Source organism: Hemitrygon akajei, chromosome 11 (assembly GCF_048418815.1).
Source record: "Hemitrygon akajei chromosome 11, sHemAka1.3, whole genome shotgun sequence".
Classification (NCBI taxonomy): domain Eukaryota; kingdom Metazoa; phylum Chordata; class Chondrichthyes; order Myliobatiformes; family Dasyatidae; genus Hemitrygon; species Hemitrygon akajei.
Window position 1 is genome coordinate 105,670,995 of NC_133134.1, and position 20,182 is coordinate 105,691,176.

Genomic DNA, 20,182 nt, shown 5'->3' on the forward strand with positions numbered 1-20,182 from the left:
GCTAGAAGAAACATCCTCACTGCATTAATGTAGTAGAAGGTAAAACAGTAACGGAATACAGTGTACAGCTACAGTGAATGTACATGTAATTAGTATGTAATTAGTTTTGCTACAACAAGTGTATGGGACATTGGAAAAAAGTTGAATTTCCCCATGGGGATGAATAAAGTATCTATCTATCTATCTATCTATCTAGAGAGAATAAGGTGAAAGATCGAAGCGGTTAGATTGTGAGGTCAAGAGTCCATCTTGTCATACTAGGGAGCTATTCAGTAGTCATAAAAGTGACCACAGAAGCTGTCCTTGAGCCTGTTGGTATAGGCTTTTAAGTTCTGTCTGTTTGTTGGAAGCGGGGTGGAGAGCAAATATCTGGAATGGGTGGGGTCTTTGCTTTACTGAGGCAGTGAGAAGTATCAACAAATACCACAGAGGGGAGGCTGGTTTCTGTGATATGCTGAACTGTGTCCACAACTCTCTGCAGTTTCTTGTGATCACATGCAGAGCATTGTCAGACCAAGTCATGGTGCATTCAGGTAAGATACTTCCCATGGTGCATCAATAAAAATTGACAATCTTGATGGAGAGATGCCAAATCTCATCAGCCTCCCGAAGAACTTCTTAAAGGGGTTGGCAAAGGGATACCTTTTGGCCAGATCATCCATGTAGAACTGAATCACTCCTGCCGAAAACACTGCCATGGAACCTTGAGAGGACTGTCAGGTATAAGACCACAGCTGAAGGATGTTGACAGAGGTCCCACTTATTCATTTGTTTGCGCATTCTAACACCTGGAGAGAAACTTGAACCAGTGGCCAATTAACATGTCAGTGAGAGAGCAGGCTAAATATTACATTTTGTTCTGCTATCAGCTCTATGCATTGGTCAGGTGTCAGCCTGAACATGGTTAGATATGCACCAGTGTTACAGAGGGTGGGCTCACAAGCCAACTATTGCTGCTTTCTCTGTATTCACAACAGGATTCTAATCTCTTCTAATTCCATACAAATCCTACACCAGCTCTACAATTCTGTTAGAAGTCATGCCAAAAAACTTCCCAGCTGCTCACATCTGCACACACTATATATAAAATGCATGCACTAAGGCAGTGTTTAATACCACATTTGCAGCACGTCCAGCAAATCAAACTAAGCCCCTTTGTTAAATCCACATTTGCACATTCAATTAGTGCATTGGCAAGCAATCACAGAATGTTAGAACTGGAATCCATGACCACAGACTTCTGATGTGAGCAATTTAACTGCTTTGTTACAGATCACAATTCGATTACTTTTGAACAGAAGAAAGAAGGCTTTCACAGAGCAACTTGGCTTGTGCAATATTAAAAACATGCTTAAACTCTCTACTACTTTTGCAATGCACTGGCAGTATGGGAGCAGCAATCTTAGCAAAGAAAAATCATACAACTAGAGATATTGCAACGGCTGGTTAATCTGTTTTTGATATCAAATGTTAATTGCTTTATCACAAGACTACAGACCAGGTATTAGACAATAGGGTGAGTGTGTATGGGTTCCTGATGGTTGTTATGGACAGTGTGAGCTATAATAATGATGCTATAATGGAAACCTGATAGATGAGATTGGCTATGGTCCTCTACAGTCTTCTATGGGAGAGAATTCCACGGGTTCACAGTCAATGAAAATACGTCTCCTCATCTCAGTTTTCAGTGTCTTACCTTGCATCTCAAAATTTGACTTCTGATCCCAGCATTCCCAACCTTCTCCTCCAAGCTAGAAGAAACATCCTATCTGTGTCCAGCCTGTCAAGCCCTGTAAGAATTTTATACACTTAATGAGATCCCATTTCATTTTAAACTCAAGAAGATGCTGGTTATCTCCATATGAAAGTCTCACTCTATAAGCAGCTAAATCCAGACGTCGATTATTCTTCCAATAAAACCATAGGATTTCAAAACTAGTATACATTATTGGCAATTCAAAATGAGATAGAATATCTAAAAAATGGAGGGTATGTGCTTTTGCACAGTGTGTGATGTGTAGTGTGTGTGCTTAGTGATGAGTTATGTGTGGCATGTGTGTGTGTGAGAATGGAAACAAATGGATGCTGTTGAGGTAATGTGACCAGTAAAGTTGTTAGTCTGGTTAACTATCCACTGAACTGCATCATCATTGACCCAAATAAAACATAACTGCCCATTTTGTTGAACTAATCAGACATATACAGACACAGGACACTATCTCACACTCCTTTCAGGAACCAACAAAGTTGATGGAATATTTCACTGAGAAATCCAATCATTGTCAGCACAGTCTTCAATTACAAAACCACAGAGATCATCTGACATTTGAGTTGCCTTTCAAAACTGATCAAGTCTAAATGTCACCAAGTTCACGAGCCTCTAAACTGAAAGGTGCATTTGCTGAAATTCCAAAACAGCCCTTTTCAATTAGAACAGCATCAGTGGATGGCAAGCTACATGTGTAGGAATTAGAACATTAAATGGACAGCTGAAAATGTGAGGTGAGGTTGATGAGTTTGAGTTCATGTTACTCTGGAGAAACAAATACTTCATTCAGTTTAGACAGGGACCAATATCCTGCAGCAAATCACAAACATAAGAAAGTCTGCAGATGCTGGAAACACAAAGAAACACACACAAAATGCTGAAGAAGCTCAGCAGGTCAGGCTGCATTTATGGAAATGATTAGAGGGTCAACTTTGTGGCAAAGACATTTCTTCAGGACTAAGCAGGAAGGGGGAAGATGCCAGAATGGAAAGGTGGGGGAAGGTTACCTGGAATGTGATAGGTGAAGCCGGGTGGGTGGGCAAGTCAAGGGTGGGCGAAGGAGGAATCTGATAGGAGAGGAGAGTGGACAATAGGAGAAAGGGAAGGAGGAGGAGACCCAGGGTAAGTATTAGGCAGGTGAGAAGAAGTAAATGGTCATGGGGAAGAAACAAAGCAAGGGGGATGGTAATTTGTTCACTAGAAGGAGAAATCAATATTCATGCCATCAGGTTGGAGGGTACACAGATGGAATATAAGGCATTGCTCCTCCACCCTGAGGGTGGCCTCATCTTGCCAGAGTGGGAATGGGAATCGGAATTAAAATGTTTGGACACCAAGAAGTCTCACTTGTGGTGGAAGGAGTGGAAGTTCTCGACAAAGCGGTACCCTAATTTACAACTTCAGTAATAAATTCTGTAACAAATGATTACAGCAATAAATTGAGTGTTAAACAACTACAAACAAAACATAAACCAGTCACAAAATGCTGGTGAAACTCAGCAGATCAGGTAGCAGCCATGGAAATGAATAAACAGTCAATGTTTCAGCCCAAGACCCTTCATCAGGTTGTGAAGCAATTGACCTGGTTTACATCTATATTACCCATGCCCTGATCAAGAAAGACATAGTCATCCATTAGGAATTTGGGGAGATCTTGTATGTCAACAAAGATTCCAGCAAATTTCAATTGTGCTGTGGTGAGCATTCAGCCTGGTATGGAGCTGGAAATGCACAGGAGTGTTAAAGGCTCAGCCATCTCCATCACGGCATTGAGCATACCTTTCAAAGGCAATATATCAAGAAGGCAGAATCCATCATTAAGGACCCTCAGCATGCCCTCTTCTCAGTACTGCCATTAGAGTGGAGGTACAGGAGCCGGAAGAATCTCACTCATCATTGCAGTAACAGCTTCTTCCCCTGTGCCATCAGATTTCCAAACAGTCCATGAACCCACGGACACCACCTTTTGCACTATTTATTTATAATTGTACCTTACTGTGATTTATTGTGCCTGCTCTGGACTGCAGCCACAAATGAACACATTTCACGACTGTTGTCAGTGACAATAAATTTGATTTTGATTCTGATTTTGATAATAGTGAGCATGAGCACATACATTTCCTAATAAACAAAGCCCCCTCCACAATGTCCAGAAGCACAATGGCCAGTCAGTCAAGTACGGTTAGGAGTGTGGTTGGTGTTGTAATGTTCGAATTTGTGGTAACTAATAGTTATACATGACGAGCTCCCACAAACTACAATGTGACAGTCACTGCATATCGGTTTAGTGATGGTGTCTGGGGGGAGAACTATTGAGCTAGGCAATGGAAATATCTTCCCAATTGTTTATCAGTGTGGTTTCATGAGATCTGCCAACACTACCTGTGTGTATACCTCACAAAAAATGCTTCCAATGTAGCTTCACATTGACATAATACTTCAACTCACCGACTCACGGACAGCAGGGGTTCGAGTTGATAACATTAACAGGCTTTGCAGTGTACTAATAATGGGTGTGGGGGTGGGGCCAGGGGAATGCTGGAGAGTTTATACCGAGTTACTGAATCTGAAAGGAAAATTCAATGCTGTAGAATAGAATAGTGATTAGCTAAATATAACAGTTTGTGTCAGAAAGGACAAAGAGTTTAATAATAGTAAGAGAGCACTAACAACAAAGATCACCAGGGAAACAGAATAAAATTAAACTTATTGGTGCTATATCTGAATGCACAAAAAGTGCAAAAGAGAGATGAGTTAATGACACCTGTAGAGCTTGGGAATAAGTGAGGTTTGAACAGTAACTATAACTGAGATATCAGAATCAGGTTTATTATCACCGGCATGTGTCATGAAATTTGTTAACTTAGCAGCAGCAGTTCAATGCAATACATAATATTGAAGAAGAAGAATGAATAAATAAATAAATAAATAACTGTATACATAGAACGAATAGATTAAAATTCATGCAAAAACAGAAATAGTACATATTTTAAAAATGAAGTAGTGTTCATGGGTTCAATGTCCGTTTAGGAATCAGTTGGCAGAAGGAAAGAAACTGTTCCTGAATCGCTGTGTGTGTGCGCCCTCAGGCTTCTGTACCTCCTACCTGATGTCTATAATCAGTATCATAGTTCTGCTAACAGTGGTTGTTGTTATGGCACCAATCTGCTAGATTTTCAATCTCCCTCCTATATGCTGATTCATCGCCTACAGTGGTATCATCAGCAAACTTGAATATGGCATTGGAGCTGTGCTTAACCATTTAGCTACAGTATTAGTAATTAAATATTCCATGGTGCACGCATCCTTAAAAATAGATAGGAAAATAGGAGAGCAAACACTGGTCCAGATTGTATTCCATGATGGAATCAGGGACAATGAAGCTAAGAAGTAAGAAAGAGAAGGAAAGAGTTGGTAGAAAGAGCTTATTGGCTCTTATTTCTTATTGGCTTATGGTGGATTGGATAGTGGACTACTTGACAGATAGACCTCAGTAGAAGGCGGGCTCTGTCGTGGGCAAAGTACTGGAGAGTTTAACATCGGTAGCTGAGCGAAGGGCGCTGAGTAGGCTACGATCAATTATGGAAAACTCTGAACATCCTCTACATAGCACCATCCAGAGACAGAGAAGCAGTTTCAGTGACAGGTTACTATCGATGCAATGCTCCTCAGACAGGACGAAGAGGTCAATACTCCCCAATGCCATTAGGCTTTACAATTCAACCGCCAGGACTTAAGAACCTTTTAAAAGCTATTATTAATGCTTTTTGAGATAGTGATTTAGATGCATATCATATTTTTTACTGAGTTAAGTATTGTATGTAATTACTTTTGCTACAACAAGTGTATGGGACATTGGGAAAAAAAGTTGAATTTCCCCATGGGGATGAATAAAGTATCTATCTATCTATCTATCTATCTCTCTATCTAGACCAGTAACATTAGACGGAGTGCAACACCGTGAGTGATTTTACCAAGTAACACAGTTTGACTTGGGATCTTTAATCTTCATAGGCTTGTTACACCTGTGCCCCAACTCTGAGGGGCCGAAGGGTACAAAGTAGCCCCCTCCTTTTTGAGAATCGCAAGATCGCTATTAATTCAGGTCTGGGGACCCAGGAAAGGAGAGAGAATCCTCATGGGTTTGGAATGTGTGTCCTGCCCTCAGCGAGACAAAGCCACGGATACCGGCCATTGTCTCTTGGAGACGGAATTGTGTATTGAATACTGTGCTATTCATTGAAGCCCTCGGGGAATGACCAAAGTGGGCTGGGTTGAGGGATGGCACCATCCCAACCTGATTGACATCTGAGACCCTGTGACTAAGGATAAAAGAGGGTCTGGGGAACAACCCCTTTAGACGCACCAGCAGAAACGCTAGAAATCCCGTGACAGCGTTTAATAGCGACAGCCGGTGGGGCCCGCGTGCGTCCTTTCCTGTTGCCTGGGATTGGCGGGACTGACCACGGAAGAACGGCTTAGCTAAAAGGAAAGGACACCAACAACATTTCGAAGGATCAACATCATAAAAAGGAAAAACTCTGGCAAGTTCCAAAATCTCTCTCTCTTGACTCCAACCAAAGGCTGCAGCCTGAATGAACTAAAGTGACTTTTATATTTCCATCGGACAATACATTATCCCCTAGACAACGATAGAGCTATTTCTTATTGATTATTATTATACCCGCGCTTTTAGATTTAGTATTGATGACGTATATTATCTGTATGTTTGCATTGATATTATTTTTGTGTATTTTTATCAATAAATACTGTTAAAAATAGTACCATCAGACTTCAACGGACCTCTCTATCTTTGCTGGTAGGTGACCCAGTTACGGGGTACGTAACAGGCTAAACCAAAGTAACTAAAAATGTCACTGTGAAAAAAAACTCATGAAATGTATTCATGACAGGTTTCAAGAAAAATCTAACAAAAAGTCTACTAATGATTGGTATTGTATGTTGTATATCAGCTACAAAATATAGCAGAGAAAATTAGTAAAAAAAATCCCTGAAAAAGGTTGATAATATGATAAAAATTCATTTTAAATGCAAAACTGATCTCATTAATATTAAAACTGAATTAAAGAAAGCCAATTACTGAAGTCTGTGCAAGTTGTTTGAAGTTTATTGAGAAATTATATTAAAAGATAAGATGGTAGTTAAGCAATGGAAAATATATTTTAAAGGAGTAACTATTTTCAACATATCTACCTTCATTTGCTGAATAAAAAATAAAACTTCACTGCATGAACAGTACATCCCAGAATTAGCGAACAAGTGAAAACAAGTATAAAATTAAAAGGAATTTACATTTATTACAAGAAAGTGAGATTTAGTTGGTTTTGGGTGGATAACCTCATTGAAAAAAACACTAACATATGGTCCAGAAATGATCAATTGATAATAAACCATGAGAGTAATCTGAAAAGTTGTATGAACTTCTACAACAAAGTAGAAAGAAAGAGACTAATCAAGTGTGTCCCAAAGAAGCAGGCAAAATAATTTATAATGGGAAAGAAGGATATAGCTAACCTATAAAGAATAATCCTGCATTGAGTTTCAAAAGCAAAAACTCAAAGAAAATTTTCAAAAATGTGGTCCAATGAGAATTAGGAACTGGCAAAGAAAATTTCCTGAAGAAATAGTGGACCAAAAGCTGACAGTGCTGTTCCAAATAACCTGCACTGCAGGTCTTGAAAGCAGGTGCCAATGGAGGCAGATGGAGCTGGAGCCGCTGAGGAAGTATCTATCTATGCACAGTAATAAAACGAACATAAAATCAGGATTTAATTTTAAAGGTGAGAGGTAATTAAATGTTGGAGAGGAAAGAGATTTAAATGTCCATCTGCATGAATCACAGGAAGTTAACATGTTAGTTTAGCACATTTTTTAGTTTAGTCATTTTTAGGGCTATGGAGTTAAAGCAGAAAGGTAAGGGGCCTAGAAATAGTTTGGCAGCAGGAAAACATTCCGAATAGTAAAAGACTTCCAAAGAAAAACTTTCACAGTGTTCAACCAAAATGTATTACAGTTATAAGCAGGGACAGTAAGGAAAGAGAGAACCAGCCTTGGATAACTGTGGAAATAAAAGAAAACAGCAAACTAAAAGCTCACAGACAAAGTGATCAAGAGTGGTGGGAAACTGGAAGAGTGGGAAAACTTTAAAAAGCATCTTGATCCAAAATGGTGGCGCGATGCAGCTTGCAGCGGCCACTCCGGAACTGATTATCTGTTATTTGTGAAGTGGGGTGCCGTGCGCAATCATAATCGATTGAAAACGGATGTGGAAGTATGGAGAAACATCGGGAAATTCCAGGAAGACCTTCTTTGTTGCTGATGCTGCTGTGAGGTCTGGGACTCTGCTGGGAAGAACAGGCCCCCAGTCCTCGGGGTCACGTTGCCGATGGCCTTTGGCGGGGCGGTCTTAATACGCTCAGCAGAGGATGGTGCTCGGAGAAGCTGTGCTGGAGGGGATGGTCGTCGTCATCGTCGGCTCGGAGGTTCGACGGACTCAGGTCGCTTTCGGTGTGTGCTGCGTCTGCGAGGCTGGTTTTGACGGAGCTTCCATTGTGTGCTGCGTCTGCGAGGCTGAGTCAGGCGGCGCCTTGGAAGTCCATAGCGGGAGTATTCCCTTCTGCCGCCGGCGTGGGATGGCGAGTCTGTCGGGACCCTGGGGACTTGTGGAAACTGTGGTGATTTCTTTTGAACTTACAGTCCTTTAACATCTTGGACTATTTTTACTGTGCCCATAGTCTGTTTTTTTTTATCAATTATGCTATTGTTTGCACTGTTGTAACTATATGTTGTAATTATGTGGTTTTGTGCAGGTCTTGTAGCTTTAGTTTTTGGTCTTGTTTTTGTCTGGTGGATTTGGAGCTCCTTTCCGGGGAACACGCTAGACAGTAGCACAATATTAATACACAGCAACCTCTCTGGACTCTGGATTGGGGATTGCCAAACGTTACGTGGATTTTCTGGTGTAGTCTGTTTTGTCATATGCTTTTGTGATATCATTCTGGGGGAACGTTGTCTCATTTTTTAACTACATTGCATTTGTGGTTTCTAAATGACAATAAACTGAATCTGAATCTGAATCTGAAAAGCAACAAAAAAATCACTAAGCAAGCAATAGCAAAAAGGAAGCTAGATTATGAAAGTAAATACACAAAATGTAAAAAAAAAAGCTGTAAAATTGTTTTAATAATATGAAATGGAAAAGGGAAGCTAAAGTTCCTTGGAAGATGGGTAAGGGGAGAAAGGGGAATTAATATTGGGTACTGTGGAAATGGCTGAGGCCTTGAACAACTATTTTGTGTCAGTCTTCACAGTCTAAGACACAAAAAACATACCAAAGATGGATGTTATGGATATAATGAGAGGTGAGGAACTCGATACATCATTAAAGAGGTCATTTTGAGCAAACTAGTGGCCCTAAAATTCCTAAGTAGATAAATCCCCTGGTCCTGTTGGAATGCATCCCAGGGTTTTGAAATGAATGGTAAAAGTTATAGCAGATGTGGTTCTGATAATTTAGCAAAATTCTCTGGTCTCTGGACAGGTCCAAGTGGATTGAAAGACAGTGAACGTCACACCACTCACTGTTTAAAAAAGAATGTAGGCAAAACATGGGTAACTGTAAGCCATTTTTCTCAATGTCTGCAGTTGGGGAAATGCCTGAAGCTAACATTGCATAAGAACTAGTGAGCCATCTGGATAGAAGTGGTTCTATCTGACAGACACAGCATGGAGTTACGAAGGGCAGGTCCTGTTTGACAAACCTGCTGGTGTTCTTTGAGGATATAATGACTTTAGTGGATAGAAGGAAACAGATGGATGTTGTATACTTGGATTTCCACATAAACACATCCATAAGGATGCAATAAGTTAGGGGTAATGTATTAGAAGATATAGAGGTTTAGTTAACCAATGAAAGACAGAGAATTGAGGTAAATGGGAGTTCCTCTGGTTAGCAGTCGGTGGTGAGCGGAGTGGTGCAACTGTTCACAATATGTGTTTACAATTTGGAAGAGTGAACCAAATGTACTGTATCTAAGTTTGCTGATGACACTAAATTGATTGGAAAAGTAAATTGTACAGAGTGTACAAAGAGATATGTATAGGTTAAGTGAATATGCAAGGGTCTGGCAGACTTTTGGAAGGAAAAATCGAAAAACAGATTATTATTTAAATTATCATCAGCTTCTATGACGGCTTCACCTTCCTCCCACCCCACCTTCCCTGAACACCCAACCCTCCTCTCTCCTCAGACATTACCAACACACTTCATCCCTCTGATCCCAGCTCTCATTGGGTAGTCTTCACAATTCCCTCTGACCTTCCAGTTTCTGAGGCAGAACATTCTGTTCTCAGTAAGGGCTTCACCTTTGTCCCCCTGCGCCCACACCTCAGTGAGTTTCGCACCTGCCGTGACGCTGCACTCTTCTTCTGCCGCCTCCGTCTCCGTGCTTGCTTCTTTGACAAAGATTCTCCTGCCTGCACCGGTGGCCCCTTTTCCTGTCTTCAACCTTCCTCCTCTTACTAGACACCCCACACTGCGCTGGATCTTTTTATTGCTGACTTCCAATAAGACATCAACCGTCTCAACATTAACACTCCTCTCTCCAGTTCTAACCACACTTCCTCTGAACCGTTGCTCTCCACCCTTTCTGCAATAATCCCAACCTCATCATCAAACCCGCAGATAAAGAGGGTGTTGTAGCAGTTTGGTGGACTAATCTCTGCCTTGCTGAGGCCAGGTGGCCACTCTCAGGCATTTCCTCTTACTTACCCCTTGAATAGGACCCCACTATGCAACACCAGGCCATTGTCTCCTGCACCATCATTGACCTTATCGACTCTGGGGATCTCCCATCCACTGCCAACAACCTGATTGTTCAGTTACCCTGCACTTCCCATTTCTACCCCCTATCCAAGATCCAGGTAGATCCATTGTTTCTGTCTGCTCCTGCCCCAATGAACTTGTGTCTGCAGACCTCAACTCTGTTTTATTCCCTTGATTCAGCCCCTTCCTACCTATGTCCATGACACCTCACATGCTCTTGATCTTTTCAATGACTTTATGCTCACTGGCCCTGAGCGTCTCATTTTCATTATGCGTGTCCAGTCCCTATACGCTTCCATCCCCCATCCAGAGGACCTGAAAGCTCTCCACTTCTTTCTGGACACCAGAACCAACCACCACCACTCTCTGTCTGGAGGAACTGGTCCTCACCCTCAATAATTTCTCCTTTGGCTCCTCCCATTTCCTTCAAACCAAAGGTGTAGCCATGGGAACTCGCATGGGTCCCAGCAATGTGTGCCTTTTGGTTGGCTAGTGGAACAGTACATGTTCCAAGCCTGCACCAGCATCACTCCCCAGACCTTCAAACATCACATTGATGACTCCATTGGAGCTGCTTCCTGCACCCATACGGTGCTCATTGATTTCACCAACTTTGCCACCAACTCCCACCCTTCCCTCAAATTTACGGTCCATTTCCGTCACTTCTCTCCTCTTTCTCAATCTCTGGATATTGTCCATCTACTGATAATTCTATAGGAAGAGATCTTACAAAAACATAAAACTAGGAAAGGAATATATAAGGCAGAGGCAGGAAAATTATGTGCATTGGCAGATGAGATAACAACTAGGGTACATAAGATTCAGGGGAATAGATTTAGGATGTACGTTAGAAAAAAACAGTTTTCCCCAGAGAGTAGTGCATCTGTGGATTTTTTTTTTCCATGGAAGTAGTTGAGTTTACCACACTAAATATACTTAAGACACAATTATACAGACTTTTGCAAAGCAGGGGAATTACGGATGTTGGGAAAAGGCCCGTAAGTGGTGCTGAATTCGCAGCCAGATCAGCCATGACCTTATTGAATGACAGAGCAGGCTCAAATGGCTGACCCTTCTTCCCACTTCTTATGTTTCAGTGTGCTTATAACTTTATCAACTTCTGTTAATTCTCCCCCCAATTTCCATTGCTCCAGAGAAAGTAACACTGGTTTGTCCAAATTCTCCTTATAGCATCTGCCCTCTATTCCTGGCAGCACCAGAATAAACCTCTTCTGCACACTTGCTGAAGCCTTCACATCTTTCGTATAATGTGCTGACCAAAACTGAATGCAATACTCCAGATGTAATATTCCTAAACCGTATTTTATAAAGCTGCAACATATCTTCCTGACTCTTGAACTCACTGCCTCATCCAACAAAGGCTAGCATGCCATATGCACTCTTAACCAAGCTCGTTGTGACAGCTCTTGACTGCAATTGTGTTCTGTGTCATCTGCCATGACAGTAAAATGCCACAGAATTAGGACCCACTGAGCATGACTAGCTGGCTCCATGCTTTATCACATTTGCTACATGGAAGACAGAAAAGAAAATTCACTGACTTAGCTAGATATGTGACCAGTCCCCAGTTTAATTTACAAAAAGTTTTGAAACACTTCACTGTGACCAAGGATCTTCAAACTGGATGTTAACCATTTATCTCTCTACAGATGCTGCCTGGCTGGTTGTTTCAAATGTCATGGGGAGAACTTGATAAGAATGGAACAACATCCCCTGTAATTTAAAAGAATAAGAAATGAATAATTTAAAAGAATTGATGAAGTTTTTAATTAGCTTTTATCTAATGATACTCTAAATTAAACCTATCAATGGTGAGGCAGGCTTGAAGGTCCAAGTGACTACCCCTGCCCCTGTTTACCTATGTTCTTTAATGTATGAAATAAAGTTGTAGCACAGGTTTCATTATGCTATGTTTAATGTGTTCTACCTTTGAAGTGTGTGAAGTCCAATGGTCTAGAAATCTTATGTGGCCATTTCTGTAACATGGCAAAAAAAAAGTCTTCAACAAATCTGTGTAGATAGCATGCTGTTTATTGTCACAGTCTGCCTGAGGGAAAAACCACTGGAACACCCTGGTATCATTACACTCACTCCTCAGACACTTGTGGAATATCACCAAACCATGTGAAGATTGGCAGTGTTTGCAAAATAATTGTGTTCAAGTTTGGCAAATGAACAAGGCAGATTTTTTTCTGATTTGAATATCCTGAACATAAGGTTTCCTCCACACTGCTCTCAGGTTGCTTTGATGTTGAACCCATGAGTTTTAAAAGACTTTCATCTGAATGTGTTAGACAGATTTTCTGCCCGTTCCTGCTGCTTTGTACTGTACATGAGAAGTACTTATGTGATTCTACCAGAATAACATGACAACCAAGTGATAATGAAGGTGTAATGTCATTGCTCAGAATGTTGACTGCTGCTATATTGTGCAAAATGATTCTTATTAATGGAGGAATGAAGATGGTTCCAAGCAGATAACTTAACTTTTCACTCTTTCTGTATGCCTTATTTAGGAGTGATCCGAACTGCTGTCGCCAACCTGGACCGTGAGAAGAAGGATCATTATGTCTTGGTAATCCAAGCAAAAGACATGGCAGGGCAGCTGGGTGGATTGTCTGGCTCAACTACAGTAACCATCACCATCACAGACATCAATGATAACCCTCCGCGATTCAACCAGAGTAAGACATTGTTTTTTTTTAGGAGAGGTGAAAGGCTGCACAGAGAACTTACTACCACCAAACCAACAATTGTGCCGGGTGCCCTTCGTCCCTCACATGTAAATTTCTCTCCGCATGTATGATAGACATTGATTAATCATAGCCATCTGTACCACGATACAGAAAAATTCCGTTCTTTGTGTATCATTCAGACAGATCATAGAGGTCATAAAAAATAAAACAGAATGTAGAATGTAGTGTTGCAGCTACAGAGAAAGGGCACCGCAGGAAAACAAATAAAGTGCAAGGGTCATGATGAGATAGATTGGTGCTTGCAAGGTCCATTCAAGAGTCTGGTAACAACAGGGTAGAAGTTGTCCTTGAGTCTGTTAGTACATTTTCTCAAACTTTTGTATCTCCTTCCTAATCAGAGAGGGGTAAAAAGAGAATGTGCAGGTGGGACTGTCCTTGATTATTTTGGCTGCTTTCCTGAGAGAGGAAGAGTTGTGGGTGGAGTCAATGGAGAGGGGGCTAATTTGTGTGGTGGACCAGACAATTCCCTACAGTACCTTATGGTCTTCACCAGAGCAGATGGAATACTAAGCGGAATGCAACATTTTCTATAGTGCATCTGTAAAATTGATAAGGATCAAATTTCTTTAGACTGCTGAGGAAGTAGAGGTGCTGGTTTGCTTCCTTGGTTATAGCGTTCACTTGACTGGACCAGAACAAATTAGTGATTTCTGAGTCTGAGTTGACCATGGAAATTGCATCCTAGCTGTCTACTTATAGAAGTCTATCTTATATTGGCAGTAAGATACAGAGAGACCAAGCTGTTGCCCATGTAGCAAGCTCCCCCTCTCCACACATCTAATGAACACAAAGGAATGGCAGAGACTGATACAGTTTGACATCAGCAGTTTTGCAGGAACTGCCAGTCAGCATTGAACTCAATACGGGACTGCCTTAGGGACTCCAGCTCCGGACTTTTCCCTCAGGGTTTACTTCCGAAGCTTCCCCATGAGTAGGCCTAGCCACAAGGCAGTGGAGTTTCCCTTTCCTGGATAAGCTGCCAACCACAGTTGATGAGCCCCATAGATGAAATGGTGATATTTACACCATGGAATCTGAAACTCCCAGCATCTCCACCTCAGCACCATTGATACAGAGTGGGAGATGTGTCTGCTATCACCTTTCCTGAAGTCTCTGACAAAAATCTTCATATTGCTGACATTGAAGGGAAAGTTGTTAACTTGACACCTTGCTACTAGACTGTCTCCTTGCTTACTCCATCTCACCTTTCTTTGAGAACTAGCCCAAATATAAAATGTAACCTTGGACTGTCAGAAAGTTTTTGATATTGAATGAATGCAGTCATAGTGTCTGTATCAGTCCTGCTGGAGTGCTTTCAAATGGATCTATTTCTAACATACCATTATAAGACTGTATATTGTTATGACAAACTGTTATTCTATATACAATATATTGAGAGATACGGTACCTTTTTTAGAGAATAGTCTCTGTACAAACGGCAGAGTATCTCACAGTAGTGTATCATCGACTGCATGAAGAAATCATTGTAGCTTTTGCAGTACGTGGCCTGTCACTGACAAAAGAAAAACACAATGTAAGCCTTGGATCTAACTCTGAAAGTATAATTTTGAAATAGAGCTCTGGGACTAAAAAGACATAACTTTTCACTAGCGTTTTCATGGTAGCACTGCAATTTTTCTTGACAGCTGCATAAAACAAAGAGTGTTGGAAATATTCAACTGATCAGGTGGTTTTTGTGGAGACAGAAGCAAAATTTATGCTTTAAATTAACAGCCTCACAGCATTTGCTGTGTAGTAGGATGCAAATCTTCTTCATTTAGAACTTACCTTATCTCTGCTTGACCACCTATGTGTTTATAGGGTTTTCTTTCTATCATAGATCGAGTTCATATTTAAAGCTAACCAATGATTATGCTTCTTTCTTGGAACTCAGTTTAAAAATTGTCCTACACAGAATGAATATCAGCTGTCGGGTTTCGATCATATAGAATGAGGTCAGTTTTATAGTTGACATAACAATTCTTGAAGCTGCAATATATGTATTTTCTCACATACTCTAACTAAACCAAATCTTGCAAACAAATTAATGTCAAAACATACATTTAAATAAGAAATAATGTCTGGTACATTCAGTGTGTTCATACACATTCTCAATGGTCATGGTTCTGCCTAAACTTTTGGCATTCCATTCCATTTTTGGAGACGACCCATGGGAGAAAAAAAGGCTTAGCGGGTTTAAGTGGGCAATGACAGGATTTGGAGTCATGGATGGTAGAAGAGAATGAAATATTCTTATTACATTTTGGTGGTGAAGACATTGCAGGATATTTATCAACCATTGTCACTTACAACTAATAGAGACAAAGACTGTATGACTGCACGGTGAAGTTCATGGGACTATCACACTTTGTTTCAGAAGGCAAGAAACATTGATTATATCCATACATATCTGAGATATGTACACCTGATCTTTAGCTAAAACTGCAAAGTGAAGTTTCAATGAAGGATCTCGGCCCGAAACATTGGCTACTCTTTTCTCACGGATGTTGCCTGACCTGCTGAGTTCTTCCAGCGTTGTGTATGTATTCTTTGGAGAAAACTTGTCAAAATTGTTGACAACTGCATAAACACTAGGAAAACCACAAGAGATGGTTGTGAAGTTCATCAGAGAAGATAAAAGTAAGGACAAGATTGTCAGCAGAGAATGGTAGTCATTATCTGTGAGTTAAGTAGAAGGCAAATCAGTACTTTTATCATGGTAACAGCTCCACCAAGTAGAACATCATGCCAAGGGGAAACATTGCAAAACTGTGAGGATAAAAAAATTCATTCAACAATTCTAGCAAGACAAACCTTATCAAGATGTGTAATGAATGTTGAAACCAATACAGGGATCAACAATTATGATGTTTCTTGGAATCCATTTGTTATAACTTATATTAATCAGAACACTCAGCCACAGTTAGAATTAATCATTTACAGCTTGTGAATTGATGTACAAGCTGATACAGGTATGTCTGTAAATGTAATGAATGAACAAAATTTCATGTCTTCATTGGCATGCTCCAGTAATTCAGCAAGAAAATGTTGAGATATTTCTTACAATATCATTCCATCATATTCTGGGAATTAAAAATAAATCAATCCAATACATTCAAATCCAAGAGCGCTAAATTGATATTCTTTGCAGTATTAGATGACAGTGAACTCTTCTAACTTTGGTAGAACATCAGCTTTACGTAACATAGAAGGCTGGGCAGTGCTGTTGTGGCATCATCACTGGACTTTGAGGCGAATGGTACTGGCCTGCTCCTTGCAGGCTTTCCATCCATCCGTGCTGAGTTGAGAGTCGAGCTAGCAAATTATCCTCATGAGAAACAGACAAATGCTAAGGAGATGGCAAAAAATGCTGCCAGATGTGCCACAAAGCGTGAAAAGGAATAACAACAACATATTATAGCGATCACAAGTATAATGTATACAACTCCATTTGTCATAAAGAGATCAAAGCTGTAATGAAGCAATGAGGTGTTATTATGTATGACAGTAACACAATTACAAAGCTGGAAACATATGGAATATGCACTGTTTTGTGATGTAACACTTGCTCTGCAAGTTTGCACAAAACTTGTGACAAGCATAGTTGGATTTACTTTAGACCTAGTTGCATCTTCATCTTAAAGCCACCAACAGAATATATCATAGATATTATTCATGATGACTATTATGCAATCATTGAAGGAAAGGGTATTGTGTGCAGCAATACAGCAGTATGTTTAGCACAAAATGAGCAATTGTCCATGTTTCCCTAAAATCTAATGTCAGATATACAAGAACTGATACAAATTAATGAAGTGAAAATAAAAAAAAAACGTAACCTAGGAATACACAACAGGTCAGGCAGCATCCGAGAGAAACAGAGTTTATGTTTCAGATGAAAAGTCTTCCAAAATTGATGGTGATGATGGCATCCGTCTGTCTCCAAAGACAATGGAGAGCGGCACTGGAGTGACTTTTCCAGAGTGCAAGCCTAAGCGTAAGGTATGAAGATGCTGGGATGCCCAGTCATCAAGATCCCCCATTCAGCCTCACCAGTGCAGTCAAAAGGAAAGCAAAGCAATATATTTGATACCAGCTTGGCAGCAGGAGCTAACATGAGGAAATCTGCAGATGCTGGAAATTCAAACAACACACACAAAATGCTGGTGGACACAGCAGGCCAGGCAGCATCAATAAGGAGAAGCACTGTTGATGTTTCAGGCCGAGACCCTTCGTCAGGAGCTGCCGGGAGGTTGTTTAGTGATGTTCAGCCACTTTACCATCTCTCCCAACGCTGCCCACAAGTCAGTGGGGCTATTTACCCATAGATGGGTTTCTGAATCTGAGTTAGCAATTAGAAAATAAGCACATTTTAAATTTTTTTATGGTGTTCAGCCCTGAGGTCATGCCATTTCTTAAAGCAATCCCATCAGTCCTATTCCTCCACATTCGAGGGGTGATTGATAAATTCGTGACCTAAGGTAGAAGGAGTCAATTTTTCAAAACCTAGCACATTTATTTTTCAATATAGTCCCCTCCAGCAAATACACACTTAGTCCAGCAGTCATGGAGCATACGGGTCTTGGACCTCCAGAAAGTCTCCACAGTAGGGGTGATTGATAAGTTTGTGGCGTAAGGTAGAAGGAGATGAGTTATACAGCTCTCGTTACATGCACATACAGTTCAACTCTTTGAATGATTATGCAGAAAGTTTGAAGTGAATAACTCATTGGGGTGATTGATAAGTTTGTGGCCTAAGGTAGAAGGAGATGAATTATTATCTTCAAACTTTCAGCATGATCACTCAAAGAGTTGACCTGCATGTGCAAGTAACGAGACACTTTCTGGAGGTCCAAGATCCGTATTCTCCACGACGGCTGAGCTAAATGTGTAAATGGAGGAGGGGACTAAGTTGAAAAATAAATGTGCTAGGTTTTCTAAAATTGACTCCTTCTACCTTAGGGCATGAACTTATCAATCACCCCTCGTACTTCCCTCTGACCTGCTGTCTTTCATATTGCCAAGATACTAAGTCTTGAAGGTTCGCAGCATGAAAAATCAAATGTCAGTTTCCTTTCACAAATGTTACCTGACCTGCTCAGTTCCTCCAAGATTTTGTGTGCTGCTCCAGATTCCAGCATTTGCAGTCTGCCATGTTGCCAGAAATCCTTCCTGAATCTCCTGCCATTGGCTTACCCAAGGGACAATTTACAGTGGCCAATTGGCCAACATAACTGTGGAAAAAAAAAGCTGAAGTGTCAGAAAGGGAAGTACACACAGTCGCAAGGAAAATGTGAAAAATCCACATGCAGACAGCAGTGGTGATCAGGATTGAACCCAAGGCTTGAGCTGGAACTCTGAAGCAGCAGCAGGGATGGAGAGATGTCTCCATGTGTCTGAATTGCCCAGCACACCATGGGTTAATGCTGCTGTTGCTTTTTCAGATCTACCCATGAGATCATTAGCCTGCATTTGACTATGGCTTTGGTGGAATTTTAGTTATAGAAATTTTCAGTTCTCCATCCAGAAAAGCTACCACCTGCAGCTTGATTACAGCTCTCAAACAAGAGAAAATCTGCAGATGCTGGAAACCCAAGCAACAGACACAATAACTGGAGGAACTCAGCAGGCCAGGCAGCATCCATGGAAAAAAGTACAGTTGTCATTTCTAGCCTAAACCCTTTGGGAGGACTCTTTGGCAACAAAGTCCTGCCGAAGGGTTTCAGCCTGAAATGTCAACTGTACGTTCTAGATGACCAACATATAAATGGAAAAGATAAACCCAAGAAGAGAGAGGTGAAAGTTTAAGCAGGGAATGAACTTTTGAATTGTACGATTACAGTCCTGAGATATATTTCAAGTTAAACTCAGGAACTATGCACAACATGCAACCATTTGAAATAATTTGTTACGAAAGTCCCAATGACCACACCCTTGCATGTATTGTAAGTTCCAGACAAAATGCATCAGTCTTAAAATTTCCTCCAAAAAAAATCACAAAAACAAAGTCCAGCACCCAAGGTTGAAACTGAAGATGAAACAGGTGACTCAGTTGCTATAACAGATATCACTGCCTCTTATGGAAGTCATGAAAGCTCTACCAATTGGCCAGCCGGAAGCCTCTCTCACAATTTTAAGGACTGAAGGATAACTTGACAAAGTGAAAGGAAATGTAGTGGTTTCAGGAAGTGTGAAGGTAGCTTCTTTCCCACTGTTATAAGACTATTGAATGGACCTCTTGCACAATAACATGGATTCTGACTTCACAATCGAACTTATCATGGTCTTGCACTTAATTTGCACTACATGTTCTGTGTAACAGTAGCGCTATATTCTGCATTGTCATTACCTTTCTTTCATATTGCCTTGATGGATTGACATGATTAAGTGATCTTTAAGGATGGCATGAAAAACACAACCAATTTACTAAAGTCAGCTATTTATTTTACCTAACGTGAGGAATACGATCTTTGAGTCGACAACAATGAATGGTGCATTTAGCAGCTTGAAGAATGAGGCTTTTTGTGTGATCCCTGTTTTATTATTTATTGTAATGCCATTCTTTTTCACAGTAATGTGTACATTTCCTCTTTAATTTAATGTGGGAAATGTTTGAGAATACCCAGTATGTTATGCAAAGCAATAAAGATACAGCCATTTCAAACATTGTGCTCAGCAGTCGGCCTGTATAGTTAATCACACATTTAGAGACAAACAGTGACATTTTACTCTGAATAGGTCATAATAAAATAACAAACGATGTATTTATTACATTCAGATGATCTGAGCCTT

At 40.6% G+C, this 20,182-nt stretch overlaps 1 protein-coding gene across 1 annotated transcript in view; it reads left to right on the top strand.

The window, feature by feature from the left end:
- Positions 1 to 20,182, top strand: part of LOC140735884 (cadherin-22-like) — a 1,045,938-nt gene that overhangs the window by 618,022 nt on the left and 407,734 nt on the right. Inside the window, exon 5 of the mRNA XM_073061457.1 lies at positions 13,151 to 13,318. Coding sequence (XP_072917558.1) covers positions 13,151 to 13,318 — 168 coding nt within the window. The remainder of the gene's footprint in view (positions 1 to 13,150; positions 13,319 to 20,182) is intronic.